Consider the following 21,800-nt stretch of genomic DNA (forward strand, 5'->3'; position numbering starts at 1 on the left):
AATGAGCTGCGCACTTATTGACCACTGATAAGCGGCGACCTCTTACACAAAACCCCCAGAGTTCTAGCTCAACTGAGCTGAGGGGATTTTTCTGAAGATGGCAAATACAGCGAGGGTGGTAAGAAGAATACTCAACTAGGCGAGTACGAAGAAAATGTAAGAGTTACAATACTTCTGCTTAGTAGAGATTTGTCATAAAAATTTTGATTTATTTTTAAATGTAGAAGTAAGAAATTAGTAAGTACAAAAATATATAAAAGTTACAATACTTTGTTTTTCTGCTTAGAAGAGATTTGTTATACAAATTTAAATGCAGTTAGAGTGAGAAATTAGTAAGTACGAAGAAAATGTTAGTTACAATACTTCTGCTTAATAGAGATTTGTCGTAAAAATTTTAATTTATTTTTTAATGTAGAAGTAAGAAATTAGTAAGTACAAAAATATATAAAAGTTACAATACTTCGTTTTTCTGCTTAGTAGAGATTTGTTCTTAAAATTTATATTTAATTTTTAAAGTAGTTATAGTAAGTAATTAGTGAGTACGAAGAAAATGTTAAAGTTAAAGTTTATGCTTAGTAAAGATTTGTTATACAAATTTAAATTTATTTTTGAATGTAGTTATAGTAAGAAATTAGTTAGTACGAAGATAATATAATAATTACAATACTTCGTTTTTCTGCTTAGTAGAGATTTGTTATACAAATTTAAATGCAGTTAGAGTGAGAAATTAGTAAGTACGAAGAAAATGTTAGTTACAATACTTCTGCTTAGTAGAGATTTGTTAGAAAAATTTAAATTTATTTAAAAGTAAGAAATTAGTAAGTACTTAGTTTTTGTACTTAGTAGAAATTTGTTATACAAATTTGAATTTAATTTTTAAAGTAGTTATAGTAAGTAATTAGTGAGTACGAAGAAAAGGTTAGTTACAATACTTTGTATTTTTGCTTAGTATAGTCTTATTAGACAAATTTAAATAAATTTTTTAAAGTAGTTAGAGTGAGAAATTTGTAATTTAATGTAGTTAGAAACCCTAAAAACAAAACACAGCACGATAACAAACTGCAATATTTTATGTTAGCATTACCCATTTTGTCAAGACTGAAAGAAACATAAGTTTTTATTTAAAAGAAATAAAATTAAAACAAATCTAAACTCAAAATGTATAAAATATATACAAGAAAACGGCCCATACAGCGAGGGTGGTTATAAAAAATCTAAAATACTAAAGTAAGCTGAGAGTATATATATCACATTATATATCATATTGTTTATCAGAAGTTTTTTATACAATTTGGCAGGAATGATTAAATGTAGTTTGAATCAGAAATTGAAAAAAATTAAACAAAGAAGGGAATTTAGAAATAATATAGTAAAAAAAGTTGTAAAAAAAACTCCAGCCTTTTTGCACTGCAAATTTATATATAAGCAGTTTTATCAAGACAAATAACTTTCTATAGACATGTGATAAACAGTGTAAAAACATAAACTTTCTTCTAAAGAAAAGTAAAAAAAAATGAAAATTCAGTAAGTTTTAAAATAACTACTCAGTTATCATCTTCAACAGTGCTGTATTTTCATATTACCAAAAATTTGAAACACAAAGTTAATCCCTGAGCTCTTAAATAAAATAAAGGGTGATCCATTAAGAAATGCACGAAAAAATGTGTTAATGGATCACCCTTTAGTTCGTTGTCGCCGCATTAAAAAATATATTTGAAATTACCTTATGCCAATTCAAAAATTAAAATAATAAATTAAAGAATTGAGCCCCAGATTTTCTCGCTGTCAATCTAACACTATATCTTAGAGCCTTTCCATCGCTTAGTTTACTTGCCTGTTGAAAGTCATAATAACATAATTGGTCTCTTTCTTAAAGACAGATTTTTCAAGAGTTTAATAAGGTTGAATATGATAAAAATACGTCAATGATGAAGTATAAAAATCCCAGTTTCCCAGCACTTACCGTCTGGACATGCACAAATAGGGTTACGAGTAGAAGGTAATTATAAAAAACCCAGCCTTATTGCACAATCAAATTAGGCAAACTTACTTCTATAAAAATGACAGCATCTATGTATGTAATGTGAGAGGAATGTATGACGAATGCGGATGAGTTTCTTTCTGCGTGGCATTCCGGGGACTCACCTTGATAGAGTTCAACAAAAGCGGTTATCTGGCCTCCTCTATTCACTTTTAGTCCCCCTTTATTGAAAATGCTAAGTTAGCTAGAGCTGGCTGGGAGTGTATAATACATTTGCCATTATGTTAATTCATACGAGCACCGAAAAAACCTCAGCTTGACACAGATGTTCTTCACAGTAATTTAATTAAAAAACTTTCGTAATTAAATGCAAAAGTACAGAAGAAACGAAGGAGTCTCAAAAAAAGAGTAAAATAAAATGCAATGCAAACCATTTGTCGAGGGGGAAGAGGGAGGAGAAGAGATGGTAAATCCTAAAGTGGCAACGAAAATGCAAGTAAGCGCCCCCCAATTAAAGCCAAAATGAATATAGAATGTCATAAAAAGGCGGCAGCAAGTGCTGGAAAAGGGAGACGAAGGGAGCAGGGACAATGGGAAAAGCCGCAACAAAGCCAAAACTGCAGAAGACATGGCCAAAAAAAAGCAAGTAAGAAAAACGCAAAGCAAAACACAAACACAAATGCAACGCAGCTGGAAAAGTGGTGAAAAACGTGGAAAAACAGTTTGGCTGTTAAGTTGAATTTAAGTGAGTTTTATAGCATTCCGTTAGCCAGGCCAATACAAATGAGTTAGTCCTCTGCACTTATTTAGTCCAGTTTGCAAAAACATTTTTTGTGCACTTCGTTTCGTTTCGTTTGGCCCGCATTTTGTGTCTCGAAAGTTTCATTTGCGACAATTTGCTGGCACGCCCCCTACGCCCCTTTACGCCCACTAACTTGGCTCATTTGCGAAATTGTCAGATTTATTTCGCTAATTGCTGCTCATCCGTTTAATTAAAATTAAAAGAACTTAAAGAAAACGAAGCAAGTGAAGAAAAAGAAGTTTTGCATTTTCTAAGCGCAGTGTCTTGGTTTTTATACCCGTTAACTAATAGGGTAGAAGGGTATTATAACTTTGTGCCGGCTGGAAATGTATGTTGTTACATGCACCTACTACCTGTTGGTAGAACGAGGCATCTCCGACTCTATAAAGTATATATAAAGTATATATATTCAGAGTCAACAGCCATGTCTAGCCATGTCCGTCTGTCCGTACGTCTGTCTGTCTGTCTGTCTGTCCGTCCGTCCGTATGAACACCTAGATCTCAGAGACTATAAGAGATAGAGCTATAATTTTTTTTCGACAGCATTTGTTATGTTTGCACGCAGATCAAGTTTGTTTTAAATTTTTTTGCCACGCCCACTTCCGCCCCCGCAAATCAATACATTCGAATAACAAGCGTAATTTTAAAGCTAGAGTTACGAATTTTGGTATATACTATAATTACTATAGTAGTTATGATTCCTGAAAATTTGGTTGCGATCAGATAAAAATTGTCGGAGTTATTAAAGAAATACTTTTGTATGAGCAAACACGCCTACGTACTAGGGTCTGAGTTGCTTTGGCCGACAATCTGGCACATTGTGCCGTCTATTGTATATTTTGAATGTGGTACCATATCGATATACCAAATATACCATTCGGCACATTTTTAGTATTTTTATAGTATTTCGGTATATTTTGAAAATAATACCGCAATATTTTGCTTTTATTAAATATGGGTAGCGGGTATCTCACAGATTTAAGAAATATACCATTTGGTATATATTAGTATTTTTGTATTTTTGGTATATTTTGAGAATAATACCGCGAAATATATTGCTTTTATTCAAAATGGGTAGCGGGTATCTCACAGTCGAGCACACTCGACTTTAGCTTTCTTACTTGTTCTTTTTTTACTATGGGAATTTCGCATTTGGGCACGTTTAGTTTATGTCGCAGGGGCAAAAACAACATTTGAATTGAAGGAAAAGTTTTGTGTCGAGCACCTGGCAATAACAACAGGCGCCTGTAAAACTGCTTGAGTTCAGTTCAGTTCAGTTCTTGCTGCTCGTTTAGGCCAACGAAATGCTGTAAATTAAGATTTGGGAAAGCAGCAGCAGGAAAAGTTGCAGTAGGCAGTTGGTTAAAGCCATGTTAAAGAGTTTGCGACACTCTCTCCTCTCGCAAAGGTGTCAATTGAGCCAGCCAAAAAGTTGTGGCTAACAAGAACAGCAACAACAACGACAGCAACAACATCGACTCAACATCTACATCGACAGCAGCTGCAATTGCAGCCAAAGATTCGCTGTCAACATGCAACACCGGAAAGAGCAAAAGTTGCAACCGCACTGGATTTTCGACCAACTTTCGAGCTCTCGCAATTGGAATTGCAATTGGGATTGGGAGTGGGAATGAGAATGAGAATGGGGAAAGATTTAACTCCGCCTTTTTGGTGCAAGACCTTCGCTTCGTTTCGTTTTGCGAATCGTTTGTTGTAATGCGATTTGGGTGCGGACATTTTTATGACAACTTGCTTAAATTCCATAACAAGTCGCGAAAGCAGAGCACGACGAAAACTTCTTTCGCTCACGGTGCACTCACCAAGTTGTTTCGTTTTTGGGTTTTGGATTGGGATTGGAATTGTGCGGGGATTGGGGTAAACGATGGCGTCGCCAGCTAATGAATAAACTTCGTTTATGAATTTCAGCCACAGCCAAGCGCAACCAAACCAGAACTCAACCCAATCCAAGTCAAGTCAAGTCAAGTACTTTGACAAGATTTAACCTTAAACAAACTGAGATTTAAAAGGCAAGCAGAGCAAGTGAAATTGCGACAGCTAATTGGCAGCTGGTTGTCAGGGAAGCGAGTCTCAGAAATCGTTTGGCTAATTGACAAAACTGTGAACAGTCTCAACTGCAGTTATCATACATTAAGAACTCATTATGCTGCTGGTTACGTATACGTCATGTGGTGCACTCGTTCAATAAATGTCAAATGAAATTGAAACTAACGACGTCTTTAGCTCAAATGCAAATAATATTTGACTTAATCACGGTTATTTATAGACAAATTCGATTAGATTGCACTTTTATTTAAGCTCGACAAATATCAATGATAGCAAATTGGTTTGAAAATAGTATAAATCATACTTAAAATGTTTTTGCAGATTGTTGCTTGCATTTTAAAAATTGACAAATTACTTTACTTAACTTCAAATTTCATTTTTAGTGTGCACTTTTAATAGATGACGATAGAATAACTGACTAAAGTTGCTGTTAATTATAAATTATGAAAAAGAAATTCTTTAAATGATTTTGATTTACCACAAAAATGACCAGAAAATTATTGACAAATGACTAATTACTTTTCTTATTTCTAAATGTTTTGTATGTTTGATGCACTTTTAAAAGATGAAGAAATCTGAATTTACTAAAAGTTAATAATTATAAATGATGAACTAGAAATTCTTTTAAATTGCTTATGATTTGCCACAGAACTAACAAATATCTTTTGAAATTATAAAATTGAATAGATGTAAAATTTTAAAATATATTATATATATAATATATTTATATTTTAATATGCACTTGTGTTCTTAAATTAAAATTTGTTTATTATTTATTGTTTTAATGAGCATTAAAGTGAAATTGATACTCAAAAACATTTGGTATTTAATAATACTTTAATTATAATATTCAAACAAATATACAAATTTAACAAAATTGTGTTTCGCAAATATATTTTTAAAGCTACTCAAAAAAAGGTGCATAAGCTTTTTAATATTTTATAAGAAAAGTATTAGTTTAAATCTGGAGTAAAGACTAAACCTAAATATTCTGTTCGTTGCTTTAAATATTGTCTATAAATTATTTTTTAATGACTTTGCACATAGCTTACAAATAATCCAACATTTATTTATTGATTGAATACTACCAATTTTAATGCAAAGGATTTTATATATTTTTAATTTAATTTTGTAAATTTTATTATTTTAATATTTCAGTAAACAGTCCACAGTTAATTTTAAAACTATGTTCTTAAAGGAAAGGAAAACAATAAATAAAGTTTTTATTTATTTGAAAGCTTTCTTTGTTTCTAAAATTCTATGCAAAATGTTGTCAACTAACTTTTGTTAAATTTTATTATTTTTATATTTTTGCAGTAAATTTAAAAATTTTTGAGTTCTTTACAATTTCAAGTTCATATTGAATTCTGAATTAAAAAAAATACACTAAAAAAAGTATTTATTTATTTAAGAATTAGCTGTTTCAATGGAAAGAAATTCCAAGTTTCACTGCCCAGCGTTGATCATAGATTAAGTAAGAGTTTTTTTAAACATGCATAAAAGATAAACTTTTTAGATGAAGTAAGAGTTTTTCTTTAACTAATACATATACAAGAAAAACTCTTAGTTCATCTATTACCAACGTTTTTTCTTTTTTTCTGGTCAATGAAATTTGGAACATGGAATTTATGCGGCAAATATATATAACATAAAGAGGAATAAGAATATAATGTAATATTAAAGTCGCAACGATGTGCGTAAGTGGAACCCCATATCATCACATGCCACACCCCCCTCCACATCCCGATCCCCATACCCATCCCCATATAGCCATTGCCATTGTGATGATGTGAACGTGGTTGGAGTTTTGTCCTGTTGCTGCACGCGATGCTCATCGACATTTTGGGTAACTGGTAACTGGTGATGGGGTCTGAATGCTGGAGATGCAACTTCTCTGCTCCTTCTCCTTCTGCTCCTTCTGCTGCTGCTGCTGTCAAAAATGTTCATGCTGCTCTAAGCTATTTTCATGCACATTTTGGCCACTTGTGCGCTCAGCACAAACACTTCAATTTAGCTTCAAGGATGCGTGTATGACAGGACACGGGACAGGACAAGCAGAAAGTTGCGGAAGGAAACGGCGGGTGGCCAATATACTCATCTATATATAACTATATATGAGGTTCGTTTGCGTCTGCTCTCCGACAAAACATGCAACTCTTTAACTATAACTTTTGATATATGCTAAAGAAATAATGCGGGAGTGCACTCAGTTCTCCATTCTCAGTTCTCAGTTCTGTTGTGGTTGCCATTGGCAGCGGAACTCGAGTTGGAAGTTGGAGCAGCCATCAACTACTTAGCGTCAAAACGCTTAAAGTTGAATTTGTAACGCTTGAAGTGAGCCAAAGGCAAAAGGCACAAAGCCAATGAAGTCTAGGTCTGTGAGATAGAGTGTAACATAGATAGACACTGACTCTAATGCCAGTTCACTCATCTATTTTTATTAAATCGCTACACACACACGCACACACACACACAGCTGTCTGTTGCATCGCAGGACAAGCAAACAAACAGCACGTTACGTATACGCAGCGTTTGGCCAGAAGAACAACAAGACAGCAAGGCAGCCATTGACTTTAGACACTTGACTGTGTGCTGCAGCTGCACTGGCAAACTAACAACAACCCTTTACCCCCTCTCCCCCTCCTCTTCTAATCCCTCCTCTTTGGCGTTGCCAGCTTATTTTCGGGGTTTAATTTTGATTTAAATGCTGGCAGACAGCTTGAAGTCGAAATCCGCTGCGTGCCGAAACAAAAGGCATGCACACACATTTCTCTGGACAGGCATAAAACTAGACGCCTCCCCTTTCCCCTTCCCTATATATGCTTCTCGAGCTTATTGAAATTTAAGTTTGCACAGACAAACGGAATCGGGTTAATGAAATGCTGCTTTAAGTGCCTTGAGATCAATGCTTGGACGCTGGACTCTGGACTCAGTGGCCATTTCATTTTCATTAGATTACGCAGCAAGCATATTTCTAAGACCAAGCCACAGACCAGAGTCCTTTCCTGTGCTGTCCTGCGTTATCCTGTCGTGGACATTGTCTTCGCAGTGGCTCGTAAATGTAAAAGTTGCAACTTGTAGCCTCAAAATAACCACAAAGTAAACACCAAAGTGCCACTGGCAGACTCCTCCAGACTTCAGACTCCACTCTCTCTGTGTAAAAAGGTATTTGAATAGCCCCCGACAAGGACACACATTGTAACAGGGACAACTGGAAGAGCGGACTGGAAGAGCGGACGAACAAAAACCAGACGAGTGTCGAGTCGTCGCAGTTGCAGCTGCTTCATCTCCCCTCTATCCTCTCCTTCTTCGCCTGCTGTCAAAATAAATAAGTGTGTAATTCAATATTTAAGGCTTTGTCAGTAATTATTTTGGCCAAAGCAGCGAAACTTTCGCCTCAACTTGTTCATTGCAAATGCAAAAAGGAGACTCTTTAAATCGTTAACTGATCAACATAAAAGCAATGCAATAATTTATTTCCAATTATACGCACTAGTAAAAAGCAGTTTGAAGTTGTTCAATTTACTTTTAAAATTTCATATTCATATACCTCTAATTGAGTTTGCTTCCAATATTTCGAACAGCGAGAAAATGTTGCCTTCAAAAAATTAAAGCACCAATTCTTTTGCATTTCGTTTCAACTATCTAAATTAAATCAGTCTAAGTTTCATTTTTGACATATTTGCAGTCTTAATACAGGAAATCGAAATAGAAAACATAAAAGTATTGTAGAATTTAAACTTAATTTAAGAATTAATAATTTGACATATTTTCAGAAGGATTCAAAAGTTTATTCTGGATTTTAAGACCAAATTTGTTGACGAAACTCTATGTTTAATGCGATTACTTTGATCATTTAAAAAATAATGACACACCACAAAATAAAAGCAGAAAAGATTGGAAACATGTATTTTTGTTTATTAAAATAATATGAACATGTAATAAAGTTACAATCGAGTGTGTTGAACTTTGAGATACCCGCAAACTATGTTATTGTGAATAAAAGCTAAACAGTGTCATATTTATTTTAATATATACCAAATTAAATACTGCAAGAATAACAAAAATATTCCGAATACTATCTTTTACATTCAAAATATATCATAGAGTGTAAAATATACTAGATTGTCAGCCAGTAAGTAAGTTTTCACCGATACAAAAGTACTTCGAAAAAAATTATACCTCTATCTCTTCTAGTCTCTGATATCTAGGTATTCATACGGATAAACAGACACATATCTTCTCATCAGTTGACCTGGTTTAAGAATATATATATATATACTTTAAATGGTCGAAAATGCCTCATTTGACCTGTTAGATATACATACATATAGTATGTTATATAGGCACAATGTAATAATGCCCTTTACTCTATGATTAGCAGGTATAATTAAACTCGTTTTAATACCTGCTCTGTGGTATATTTCAATATACCAAATATAGCACTTGGTATTTTTGGTATTTTGTGGTATATTAACATTAATACCGCACTGTTTTTCTGTTATTCACAGTGGGTAGGTGTCTCACTGTCGAGCGCACTCGATTGTAGCTTTCTTGCTTGTTTCAAATTAAGATTAAACTAGAATATTGATATTGTTTGCTTATTGTTCCACTACGTTTTATAGTTTGCTAACATTTAATCATTTGAATGATACAGAAATTAATAACAAATCAATATATTCCGCACTCGAAATATTTAAGGAAGTATCTCAGAGTCTTGTATCTCCCTCGCTCATTGCCATAGAGGAGCATAGAGAGCAATTGAGAGCTGAGCTCGTGACCCACTTGCTGCACATTTGTCTTGATTAAAATGGTTAGAATTATGAGTTGCCTGCTTGGCCACTTGATAGCTCGTATAAATTATAAACCAATTTACTAACTATCCAACCGAAAATGTGCTGCAAAGAATGAATGAAGTTCCCCCAACGAACGAAAGGAACGAAACATAATAATGGCATCGGGAGAGCGTGAAAATGAATTATGCTTAAAAAATGGTGGAAAATGAGTGAGAGGGAGGCGAAGGAGAGGCGGAGGTCGGAACTTGGCATTCGAATGCTTGACAATGAAACCAAATACACACACCCTTGCACACACACACACTCGCACACACACACACACACACACACACACACACACACACACACACACACACACACACACACACACACACACACACACACACACACACACACACACACACACACACACACACACACACACACACACACACACATTTGCCACCTGTGTGAGCCGCATTCGAAAATTTTTCTCGTCGCTTTTCATGTGCATATATTTCCAGGACCTTTCGCTCCTTGTTGCCCACATTTTCTATCCTTTCTACTCTTTTTTTTGTGTTGGGTTTGGTTTTTGGGTTTTTGTGTTTTATTTTGAATATGCGCATAGTTTAAGTCTGTAATTATTCCAGCATTTAGTTTAGCATTTCACCTCACACTTGCACATTGCTATGAAAACTGCATGCGTCGTTGAATCCAGCTCTGTTTCTCTTACTTTCGTCCTTCGTCCTTAGTCCTGTCTGTCCAGCTTCTCTCTCTGTTCACTGCTCGCCGCGTGTTAAAGTGAATTTTAAATGATTTATTGCACGTCTAGCTCGCAGCTAACTGATACTCTGTCTCTCTTCCTCTCCCTCTCCTTTCCCTCTCTCTCTCAGCTATAACAAATTCCTTGCAGTCCTTGCAACGCGTGTGAATTTGCCTTTGCCTTCATCATGCTCGCTCTTTATGGCAGCAAATTACTTTTGCTGCTTGGTTTAAGGCTCGCAAGCATTAGAATATTAGCTGTAATTATGCATTTACATTGCATTTAATTTCCAACTTGCAATTACGCGTTGCAATTTCGACTTTTGAGTTCAAGTCCAAGTTTGAGTTTGACTCGAGTCCTGTGACTTTCACTCAACTCTCAAACATGGCATAAACACAATAATTTGCTGTCTGTAAGTTCCCCAATTAAGTCATCCACTCAACTCACTCAAGTTGCATGCAACATGCGCCACAACTCGCATACTTTCCAACGAATGTTGCCTCAAACAGCTTCCACAAACAGCTTCCACAAACGTTTTTTCGAAGAGTTCGTTGTGCCCCTTAACGAACTGCTTTCAACATGTGGCAACTAAGGGTTGCAAATTGGTTGCAAGTTGTTTGCAACCTGAAAAGGGGTTGCAGGAGTCGCTTTGCTGCTTTGCAGAACTGAGTGAAATAATTGAGTGCTGTACAAAGGGGCGTATGAGTGATTTTTTGTTCTACGACTACGGCGGAAATTAATAATTATGCATAATTAAATAAATTAATAATGTGATTAAATGCACCACAGTTAAAGTGAGGCAGAAAAAAAGCATGAGAGGAAATTGAACAAATTACAAACGCAATCAAAAATCACATTAATCAAAAGGGATAAATGTGGCAAGGTAAAATTTACAATGCAGCATTGAAAATGCAGTGCAATATATGCAAAAAGAGGCGTGGCAAAGGACACACACACACACATACACACATATAACACATAAAAAGGAGCCGTGACCGAAGCATAAAAATAAATTGATATCACAACGAATTTTGGAATGTGCAATATGCGATGACGATTTCCCTCCCCCCCCCCCCTCCCCCTTTCTCCTTTCTCCCCTTTCTCCTTTCTCCTCTCCCTCTAGAGCACTGCTACTTTTTTGTGCCATGAATTATTTTGGCCCGTCTGCATGTGAAATTTTTGGCCAAACAATTGGCAAGCAGCAATAACAACTAACTAGCAAGAGAGAGAGAGAGGGAGAGTGGGAGTGAGGGAGAGAGGGAAGGCAATGCTGACGACGACGCCGAATGAATATGATGCATGAAATAACAATAATGAAATGACAACAAAAGGCATGGATAACAAAAGGATTGTTGCCTGAACTAAAGCATTGCACATGTCAGAAGAGCAGTTGACCAACTCGTTGAGAGAGAGGGGGGAAAGGGGAAATCAAAATCAAAATCAAATGTGATTTTTGGTCACTTTGAAAATTGTTGATTAGTTACGCCTGAGTGCAGCCAAATGAATTTTTCGGTGCTGCGCTGCATTAAAGCGATTGCAAGCAGCCACTTGACATAGATAGTTTATAGTTTATAACGAAAATATTCTACAATCAATTGTGTGTAATGCGTAATGTATGTAAAATGAAATTGCGGCATGTAACCATAAGCTCGATGGGGTAATTTTCATTGAAACAATTAAAGGCAAATAAATTAAAAAATGTGGTCGCATGGCGGTTGCATTCAACACAGCGACAAATTGCATTGTGTATCACCTACAGACACACTCACTGGCATTATCAATACATATTCGTATATACATATATGTGCATTATGTATATCCATAATTTCTTGTCTGTCGATTAACATTAATTCAAGCATATTCTCATTTGAATTTACATGCAAATTTCGTGCACGCACTTTTGACTTTAACATAATAACATGGACATTACTCGTAAACTAGTTACGCCCACCGCCTACCGTCCACCGCCCACAAATTTATTGTTAATCAACTGCAACTATTGCGCACGAAATTGCATTCTTGGCTAGCACGAAATTATAATTTCACATTGTCTATACTATAAACAAGGTGATTAACAGCTCTAATACAACATATATTAAAGCGAAATGGTTTTGTACTCAATTCAGCTAATTTAAATTTATGTCATTTTTAGGATAACCATCTAAATGCTATTATAGCTGTATTGATAATACAATTCTTTCTTAATGTGTCGCCTATTCACTAATTATTATAGTCATTTTAATACACTACTTGGAAGCAGTGTTGCCAAAGTTTGTTGAGAAAAAAAGCTGTTTTTGACGGGAAAAACGATGCAAAAAGCTGAAAAATTAGAGAAAAAAAAGCTATAAAAATAGCTGATTTTTCAATTCATTGGATTCTCTACATTTTTCTGATAGTCACAGGGTGAGCGCACGAAATCGGTTATATTGAAACATATGTATAGAATTTGTACAGCAGCTGCTCTAAATTCACAATATTTGGAGAATTTCATTAAAACTATCCTCATTCTCTTCATTTTTATTGTCATTTATTCATTTATTGTCACATCGACAGAACAACTGCAGCAAATTGTCCCATAATTTTGGGCAAATAGAAAAAAATCTAAAAAAAAAAAGCATTTAAGTAAAAAAACAAGTAAGAAAGCTACAGTCGAGTGCACTCGACTGTGAGATACCCGCCACCCATTTTGAATAAAAGAAATATATTTTGCGATATTTTTCTCAAAATATACCAAATATACTGCAAAAATACTAAAAATATACCAAATAGTATATTTGGTATATTGATATAGTACCGCATTTAAAATATACCATAGACGGCACAATATACCAGATTGTCATCTAAAGCAACTAAGACCCCTAGTAAGTAGGCGTGTTTGCCCATACAAAAGTATTTCTTTAATAACTTCGACAATTTTTATCTGATCGCAACCAAATTTTCAGGAATCATAACTACTATAGTTATTATTGTATACACCAAAATTGGCAACTCTAGCTTTAAAATTACGCTTGTTATTCGATTTTTTTGATTTGCGGGGGCGGAAGTGGGCGTGGCAAAAATTTGAAACAAACTTGATCTGCGTGCAAACATAACAAATGCTGTCGAAAAAAAATTATAGCTCTATCTCTAATAGTCTCTGAGATCCAGTGTTTCATACGGACGGACGGACAGACACACAGACGGACAGACGGACATATATACTTTATAGGGTCGGAGATGCCTCCTTCTACCTGATACATACATTTCTTGCCGGCACAAAGTTATAATACCCTTCTACCCTATGGGTAGCGGGTATAAAAAGCCAGAATTCCCGCTGCCCGCTGTTTGCAATTTTTTCAATTAAATGGTATTTGAAAAAAGCCAGTTTTGACGGGAAAAAAGCGACTCTCGCAGCACTTCCAAGTTGGAAGATACATTTTTTTAAATATACTACATAAAAATACAAAATACTATTTTAAAGATACTAAGCTATACAATATTCAATTGTTTATCCAACAATATTAAATAAAATATTGTAGCAATAAGTATAAAACAAGTAAGATAGTTACAGTCGAGTGTGCTCGACTGTGAGATACCCGGGCAAAATATTGTGGTAAGGGCAAAATATTGTGGTATTATTTTCAAAATATACCGAAAATACTAAAAAATACTAAAAAAAATATACCAAATGGTATGTTTGGTATACCGATACAGCACACCATTCAAGATATACCATAGACGGCACAATGTACCAGATTGTCGGCCAAAGCAACTAAGAGCCCTAGTAAGTGGGCGTTTTCGCCCATACAAAAGTATTTCTTTAATAACTTCCACAATTTTTATCTGATCGCAACCAAATTTTCAGGAATCATAACTACTATAGTAATTATAGTATATACCAAAATTCGCAACTCTAGCTTCAAAATTAAGCTTGCCATACGATTTTTTTGATTTGCGGGGGCGGAAGTGGGCGTGGCAAAAATTTGAAACAAACTTGATCGGCGTGCAAACATAACAAATGCTGTCGAAAAAAAATGATAGCTCTATCTCTTATAGTCTCTGAGATCTAGGTGTTCATACGGACAGACGGACAGACACACAGACGGACAGACGGACATGGCTATATCGTCTCGGCTGTTGACGCTGATCAAGAATATATATACTTTATAGGTTCGGAGATGCCTCCTTCTACCTGTTACATACATTTCCTGCCGGCACAAAGTTATAATACCCTTCTACCCTATGGGTAGCGGGTATAAATATATTGTATTACATATCCAACAACAACAATATTAGAAGCTTTGCGTAGCATGAAAAGTTGCGAGCTCACAATCCATGTCCATAATTTTGTAATAAAACATACACTCAAATACCCACTTAACAGGAAAACCAGCTAATATAACTACCTCCCAACCAACCACACAAAAGTTTTGTTTGCTAACCAAATTTTCAGTTGCTGCTGCACGTTTTGGGTATCAATTATCCTGGTACTTGCACCGGTGTAATAATGTGGTTGCTCTTGTTGTTGTCCATACTTACCATGTGGAGCGTGGTTAATTGAGTTTAAATATTAAATGCTTCGAAGCTTAGGTATTTACGCATCATAACTTTATGGCTGAGACTATTTCGCACTTTCAAATGTTGGCGGTCGTTTCAAATAATGTGACATTCACATTGCAACGGCGACATGCACACCATTTTAACAGAGGCAACAGTCTCCGTTTTCGTTAACAGCTCCGCTCAGCTGTTTTGGCAAAATGTGTGCTGTTTTGATGTTATTCAACAATGTGGTGTTGTCGCAAACGACAAGAAAATTCATAGAAACGTACTGTTTTAAAAAAAAAACTTGTTAATAATGTTGACAATACGCGCAGCTTTGCCGTGTGCTAAACAATTTGCCGCTGTCTTGGCAAATACAGCTCGCACACACACGCGTTACGCAGCCTTCCTTCAACCACAAGTGCAACTGAAGCAACAAAATCAGCACAAAATTCGATTGTATGCAACACAGCAGCCAACCCCGAGTGCTAAAAATGCGGAGACTACCTTGCAACGTGTGTACTATGGCAGCTTGGCACCGAGAATGAAGCTGGTCAAATTATTCTCACTTACCACCAGCTTTGCCGGCATCGCAGCACAACCAATTCTAATGGAACAGGGCTTGAAGATTGGCGGCACCGGTATGGCTGTCTTGTTGTGTACCGTTGGTGGCTTCTTTACGTTCGTAACACCGCTGCTGTTGCACTTTGTCACCAAGAAATACGTAACAGAGCTGCACTACAATCAAGCGACGGATGAATACACCGCCACAACAATATCGCTTATTCTGACAAAGATTCAGGTAACATCCGAACACAATGTTACCTTAACAATTTGTTAATAATTCATATTTTAACAGACAACGTTTCGGCCCAGTGATGTTGTTGTACCCGAGGTGCCCGGAATGTTTACTTCGTTCACAGTAAACAAGCGTCCGTTGTTCGTTGATCCAGCCCTGTTCGATGATCCCGAGCATTATGTGCGCATAATGGGCTATGATAAGCCCATAGATTTTAAATTAAATGTACCAGCTGAGCCGGAGCAATCGAAAAAGAAATAGAAATAAACCAAATGCCTGTTTCAAATTGTATTTTCACCATTTTGTTTCTATTCGAGATTTATATTCAAAAATACCCGAAAATCTGAATATACCACATTAAAATACTTTAAAACGGGTTGGCAGTGCTACGCCTCACGTGCTGCTAATAGTATTTGTATGTAGAAGACACACGGTAATTTAACGAATTAATTAAACTTTTTAAATTTTTTTATATTCTAGGTTATATGTTTTCCATAGCTTTACTAAATGATCGAGCTTTAAAAACAAAAAGTAGGTCCAGACTTTGATCATAAGCTAAGATCTATAAAACATTCGTTTGTATTTATCTACCTCATAATGTTGTGTAACAATTACGGCCTACTAGCATTTAACATTTAACCAAAAAATATTTTTTAGTTTTGCATATTTTGTAATTAAATTTTCTGCAGTGAATATTTCAACATATCAAATCCAAATAGTATTTTTTGAAAAAAAAAAGCAACAACTGACATTCCGCCGTCGATACATTTCGTTATCGAATTTTAGTAATGCCAATAGGAAACGTAATGAGACCATTTGAGTTTATGAAAATATTATTGTAAACAAATGCGAAATATACCAAAATATACTGAAAACTTCACGCTGTCGCTGTGGATTCGGTCACGCTGTATTGGACATACAAAGTTTAGACAGACGCAATTATTTAACGTTTAAACGAAACTTACAACGAGTTTTAGTACGCAAGTGTCGTGCGTAAATAGTATCTGATCAAATACACTCTCGTTGCAATAATGGTAGTGTCAGAGAACGAAAAGGTAAGAATAATATGCTGAAATGATAGCCGCATGGTTTCGGTTTCAGCCGTGGCAGGGTCGTCGATAAACAGGGCTGGTTGCTCAAGAGGGGGCGGCTCGGCAAGGGCAACGATGACAGCGACAACGACGGCAGCAGCACAGTATTTTAGTGCAGCTGGCGTGGCACGTCATCGGCAGATTTTCCATTTGCATTTTATTTTTTTTTCAATCGGAGTAAAATTTGATGTGCTCGTTGCTAGCTTGTGAACAATTTGGTGTTTTTCAATTAACGTAATGGAAAAGTGAAGTTAACGTGTTTCCAACACATGCATACATAACGTATGTGTACATTTTTCTCGCGCTACCTTATGAAGTAGTGACTCTTTTCTCTCTCGTTCTCTCACTCCATTTGCATACGGATTTTGGTATTCGTTTGCTCTTTAAAAATACACGCCGTGCGTTCGCTTCTTTTGTGTGTGTGTAGCTGTCATTCTTTTTCTGTCGTCGCTCGCTGGAATTTCGCACACACCCAAATGTGAATTTGTACATATTCGTTTATATACATAGGTGTATATAAATGCATATGTGTGCATATGCATGTGTGAAGCATAAAAAGTAGGTGAATCAAGAGAAAAAAAGAAAGAAGTAAATTACTGCAATGAGCACACAAACAAAGCGGTAGCCGTCAGCCATAGCAGTTTTGCCATGACGACTGCGACTTTCATTGCAAGCAGCAGCGTTAACGTCGACGCCGACGCCAGCAGATGATGGACAACAGTTCGTTCAGTTCGTTGGCTTTCAGTAATTCGCGTCACTTATTGAAACTCGCACACGCCAAACTCAAAAATTACAAAGTACAATTTCAATAGCCAAAAACTGATGATCAGTGAGTGAGCCAAATAGTAAGGGTGAGAGAGGGAGAGGAGAAAAGTAGTCAGTGTGTTTTCAGACATTCTATGTGTGTGTGTTGTTTGTGCATTTGTAAATTTTTAGCGTTCAAACATCACATTTATTTCGAAATTTATAACAGCAGCAATTTTCCCTAAACACTCGGGGGGAAAACCAAAAAAGAGTTAATTTCTTCGCGTATTTAAAATATTGTTGAATTTTATTGCACAAATCGCAATTAGAAAGTAAACGAAACGAAATACGAAAAACCGGCCTGAAATTGTGTATTGCAAAAACAAATAAATAACAAGTTTAGCAAGTTTTCCGATTTTGTAAAAAGATATACGACACGAATATAAGTTAAAAGTGAGTCAGTGTAGTGTCATTGCCTCCATCTCCAACTCTTGATCACGATCTTCTCCAGAGTTCTATTTGTCGAAAAAAGCCACAAAAATATTGCAAGCAATTTCGTCTTCGTCATATATGTATGTGTATATGTAATACGAGCATATGCACACACAGAGCTACTAATACTCACATAGAAAAGAAAAGCTTCACGCACGCATACAGACAGTACATAAACACACACACACACCTAACTGAGTACATACATATACACAGCAAGCAACGAACGATCATCGCGTCAAGTGAATCAATAACAACAAATCGTCTCTCTCGCGAAAGCTCCCTGGCAACAATAAAAGCAACAGCAACAACAACAGCAACAACAACAGCAAGAGCAACAGCCTCAACATGCAGAGCGACTTTCACAGAATGAAGAACTTTGCCAACCCCAAGTCTATGTTCAAAGTAAAAAGCAAATCACTTACATATACGCAATGGAATCTTTTATTTTCTTGTGATATTTAATTCAATATTTTATCTTCTTCGCTTTACAGAGCAGCGCTCCTGCTGGCAACGCTGAAGCGAATGCCAATGCAAACACAGTGGCCCCCGGACGTCCGGAGCCAACGCCGCCAGTTGCTGCTGATGCCGCCCCAGCTCCAACTGCTGCTGAGAACAACGCCGAAGAGCAGACTAAGGCAAACGCTGCTGATGCTGGAGACGATGCTGTGCGCACAGAGCATTTGTTCAAACACCCACTGCAAAACACATGGACATTGTGGTATTTAGAGAACGATCGCTCCAAGTCGTGGGAGGATATGCAAAACGAGATCACCAGCTTCGATACCGTCGAGGACTTCTGGAGCCTATACAATCATATTAAGCCGCCATCAGAGATTAAGCTGGGCAGCGATTACTCCCTCTTCAAGAAGGGCATACGGTTAGTGTTATTTGGTATCTGTTCGATGATTGTTTATTAAATTTTACTCTTTTCATATTTAGCCCAATGTGGGAGGATGCTGCCAATAAGCAAGGTGGTCGCTGGGTCATCACACTCAACAAAAGCTCCAAGAATGACTTGGACAATTTGTGGCTCGATGTGGTAAGCAAAACAACAAAATCTGTAAATAATATCTATAATGGTGCACCTATAAAATTATGCAATTCTTTGCGAATGGAACTTAAATTTTATAGTTGGAATAATACATCCAGTTCTTTAAACTAAACTAAAATACTAAAGTGTCAAATGTATGCATTGCATATAAATTTATAAGATTTTGAGTAACTAAAATGTATTTTGGAAATAACACTAGCAATTTTATACAATTATTTTAGATATAGCACTTTCGACTTTATATGCCTTATACCATTTGTATTTAATCAACGATTTTATTTCAATTCTTTTTAGCTGCTTTGTTTGATTGGCGAGGCTTTCGATCATTCCGATCAGATTTGCGGTGCTGTTGTCAACATTCGTGGCAAGAGCAATAAGATTTGTAAGTAATCTAAAACGGCATTGTATGTATAGAAACCTTATAATAACAAATCAACTATTCTGCTTAGCTATTTGGACTGCCAATGGTAACAATGAGGAGGCTGCTCTCGAAATTGGACACAAGTTACGCGATGCTCTGCGTCTGGGACGCCAGAATTTGCTGCAATATCAACTGCACAAGGACACAATGGTCAAGCAGGGCTCCAGTGTCAAATCGATCTACACTTTGTAAACCAATTTTTGAGCGCAACTGTTTTACGTTACGTGTTTGTGTTGCACTTTATTACCTGGTTATCCCATCTTTTAATCGTAATACTGTAAAACAAAAACACAGCCGTCTTCACATCAAGAGAATCGAGAAGGAAAACAAGAACAATAACAGAAAACACACCCTTGTTATCAAGAAAAAGAACGGCGCAAGTTATCAAGAGCCCCGCCTTTTTTTCTTGTAGTCAGTGTCATGGATTATGCGAAAAATATATAAAGAATAAGCTATAAAAACGAACAAACTGACTTTCTGGTTTTTATTTAAATTCATAGCGAATTGTAACAATTGCAATATGATTTAAGATAAATGCTTAAAATTGCATGAAGATGCATTGGCATGTTTTGGATTATGATAGTTTGGTTTTCTGTTTTATATTGAAATTTTATAATCATACATTGCTGATAAGTTCATCCATTTTTGACTAGTCAGACAATGTAATGACGATAATTGTTTTATTATAATTTAAAAGTAAAACTATTTTTGGGTATACAATATTTTAAATTTAATGTATTATAGTTTTAATTATTGGCATAATACTGTATACCCAAACATATTTTTGTTTTACATGCACCATTTTTATATGAAATTTTTGTCATTTTAGCGTTCTTTCTTTGATTAAACCTATATATCATTGGGTGTAATGCTAAAAACTTAACAGTACTTCCAATTTTTTTTATAAGCGTTGGTTGCTTTTTAATGTTTAATTAAACAAAACTTGATTTAAATTGAAAGAATTCATGCAATTGAATAAAGGAATAAAGAATAAAGGAGGAGCCTTTAACTGGTTAGCTGCAATCATACTGATAAAGGAATCAATTTAACTTTTGAACGATAAGTAAAAAAATAATTTTGCTTAGTTCTTAAAAAGTTCAAGATGAAAATCAAAATTAATTCTGAATTGCAATTTATGGCATGCTATTGCTTTGAAAAATTGGAATTAAATAAGTTGCCTAAATGCTTTGCTTACAGGCTAATAAAAATCTGTAGTTTATGACGATCACATTGGAAGACTTATTGTTGTGATTAGTGTGACATTATTTGCTCGACCTTCTTGCGCAAATCCTTGCGACCGCAGTCGGCGAGGCCTTGACAGAGTTGCAGGAGCAGTTGACGTGGATCGTTGCATTCATCCTCCTCGAAGATCTGCAGCAGGCGGAGAATGCGCGACTTGAGGTCACGCGGATAGGTGGTCTCGATGTCGTCCATGATGCCTTCGCCAATGCCCAGTTTGCGACCCAATTCGCGCCAGGAGCGACCGCATTCCTGTGAGATCTTCTTGAAGATTGCCGCTCGCTTCTCAGCCGTGAATTGAGCAGTTACCACATAGTTCTGTGGCTGGGGTTGTGGTGCCACAGCCGCTTGAGGTGGAGCAATGTGATGAGATGCACTGATGTGAAGCTGCTGTCTTAATTGATCCGCGAGACGTTGCTCCCGATATTGATTCACAAAGGGACGCGTAAATGGAACTTTCTGGTAGCTATCTAGTGCCTGCAGCAATGGCGGGTTTTGTCTGCCAATCGTACGAAATGCATCTACATTCTCCTCGTTGATTTGATCACCTCGTTCTAGGCAATCAATCAAGTCCTGTATGGTATGGATACGATCCATTTTACGTGCAGATCCGATTTCATTGGACAGCAGCTCCTTCATATCTTCCAAGTCTGACTTGGAGGCGCCTTCGATGGCCATTTGCTTGAGTATGTCATAGCTCCAATGCATTTCCGCAGTCATAACAAACACAATTAAAAGGACAACAAAATATAAAAATTAAGTAAATTAACTTTTGGGAAGCACAAAATGCGCTTGTTTGTTTTTTACTTTAATAGTGATGGTCTTAACGTAGCCCTGGTTATTGCAAGCATTTCACAGCTGATCAGTTGTTGTGTGGCCCTGTGCCAAATGCATTACTTATTGATAAGCAAAATTTGTTTATATTATAATAATTATTTAAACAGTTTCGCATAATAATATTCACTAAATAAACAAATACGAACATAATTTCAAAATATGCGCCGTTTCTCGATCTCCTGCTCAAACGGCGATGATTTGGGGTGACCAAATGCGATAA

At 36.1% G+C, this 21,800-nt stretch overlaps 3 protein-coding genes across 7 annotated transcripts; 2 read left to right on the forward strand and 1 right to left on the reverse strand.

Annotated features, from left to right (window-relative positions):
- The first annotated feature begins 15,127 nt into the window (after positions 1-15,127).
- Positions 15,128-15,993, forward strand: LOC117568154 (transmembrane protein 70 homolog, mitochondrial). Its single transcript, XM_034248572.2, has 2 exons — positions 15,128-15,705; positions 15,763-15,993. The coding sequence occupies exons 1-2, from the start codon at positions 15,220-15,222 to the stop codon at positions 15,961-15,963; spliced, it is 687 nt and encodes a 228-aa protein (XP_034104463.1). The 5' UTR covers positions 15,128-15,219; the 3' UTR covers positions 15,964-15,993.
- A 595-nt stretch (positions 15,994-16,588) lies between these two features.
- On the forward strand, positions 16,589-19,973 carry LOC117568151 (eukaryotic translation initiation factor 4E1). Of its 5 annotated transcripts, none has more exons than XM_034248566.2 (6): positions 16,919-17,027; positions 18,246-18,434; positions 18,524-18,909; positions 18,972-19,071; positions 19,378-19,465; positions 19,533-19,973. In XM_034248566.2, the coding sequence occupies exons 2-6, from the start codon at positions 18,378-18,380 to the stop codon at positions 19,694-19,696; spliced, it is 795 nt and encodes a 264-aa protein (XP_034104457.1). In that variant the 5' UTR covers positions 16,919-17,027; positions 18,246-18,377; the 3' UTR covers positions 19,697-19,973. The 5 variants fall into 5 exon arrangements, with proteins under 5 accessions (XP_034104460.1, XP_034104457.1, XP_034104456.1 ...); XM_034248565.2 differs by having other exon boundaries at positions 16,931-17,075; XM_034248564.2 differs by lacking the exon at positions 16,919-17,027 and adding an exon at positions 17,703-17,990 and having other exon boundaries at positions 18,049-18,434.
- On the reverse strand, positions 19,718-21,554 carry LOC117568153 (fas-associated death domain protein). The gene is made up of 2 exons (XM_052005760.1): positions 20,283-21,554; positions 19,718-20,206 (listed from the first exon to the last, which is right to left on the reverse strand). Exon 1 carries the CDS (start codon positions 21,461-21,463, stop codon positions 20,756-20,758), a length of 708 nt encoding a protein of 235 aa, XP_051861720.1. The 5' UTR covers positions 21,464-21,554; the 3' UTR covers positions 19,718-20,206; positions 20,283-20,755.
- Between the last annotated feature and the right edge of the window lie 246 nt (positions 21,555-21,800).

This window comes from Drosophila albomicans, chromosome 3 (genome assembly GCF_009650485.2).
Source record: "Drosophila albomicans strain 15112-1751.03 chromosome 3, ASM965048v2, whole genome shotgun sequence".
Lineage (NCBI taxonomy): Eukaryota > Metazoa > Arthropoda > Insecta > Diptera > Drosophilidae > Drosophila > Drosophila albomicans.

Excerpts from the sequence above, each read along its gene's own strand:
- LOC117568154 (XM_034248572.2), top strand. The coding sequence starts at position 15,220 with ATGTTGACAATACGCGCAGCTTTGCCGTGTGCTAAACAATTTGCCGCT. Across the intron at positions 15,706-15,762 it reads TTATTCTGACAAAGATTCAG|ACAACGTTTCGGCCCAGTGA; the intron begins GTAACATCCGAA and ends ATATTTTAACAG.
- LOC117568151 (XM_034248566.2), top strand. The coding sequence starts at position 18,378 with ATGCAGAGCGACTTTCACAGAATGAAGAACTTTGCCAACCCCAAGTCT. Across the intron at positions 18,910-18,971 it reads CTCTTCAAGAAGGGCATACG|CCCAATGTGGGAGGATGCTG; the intron begins GTTAGTGTTATT and ends TTTCATATTTAG. Across the intron at positions 19,072-19,377 it reads ACAATTTGTGGCTCGATGTG|CTGCTTTGTTTGATTGGCGA; the intron begins GTAAGCAAAACA and ends AATTCTTTTTAG.
- LOC117568153 (XM_052005760.1), bottom strand. The coding sequence starts at position 21,463 with ATGACTGCGGAAATGCATTGGAGCTATGACATACTCAAGCAAATGGCC.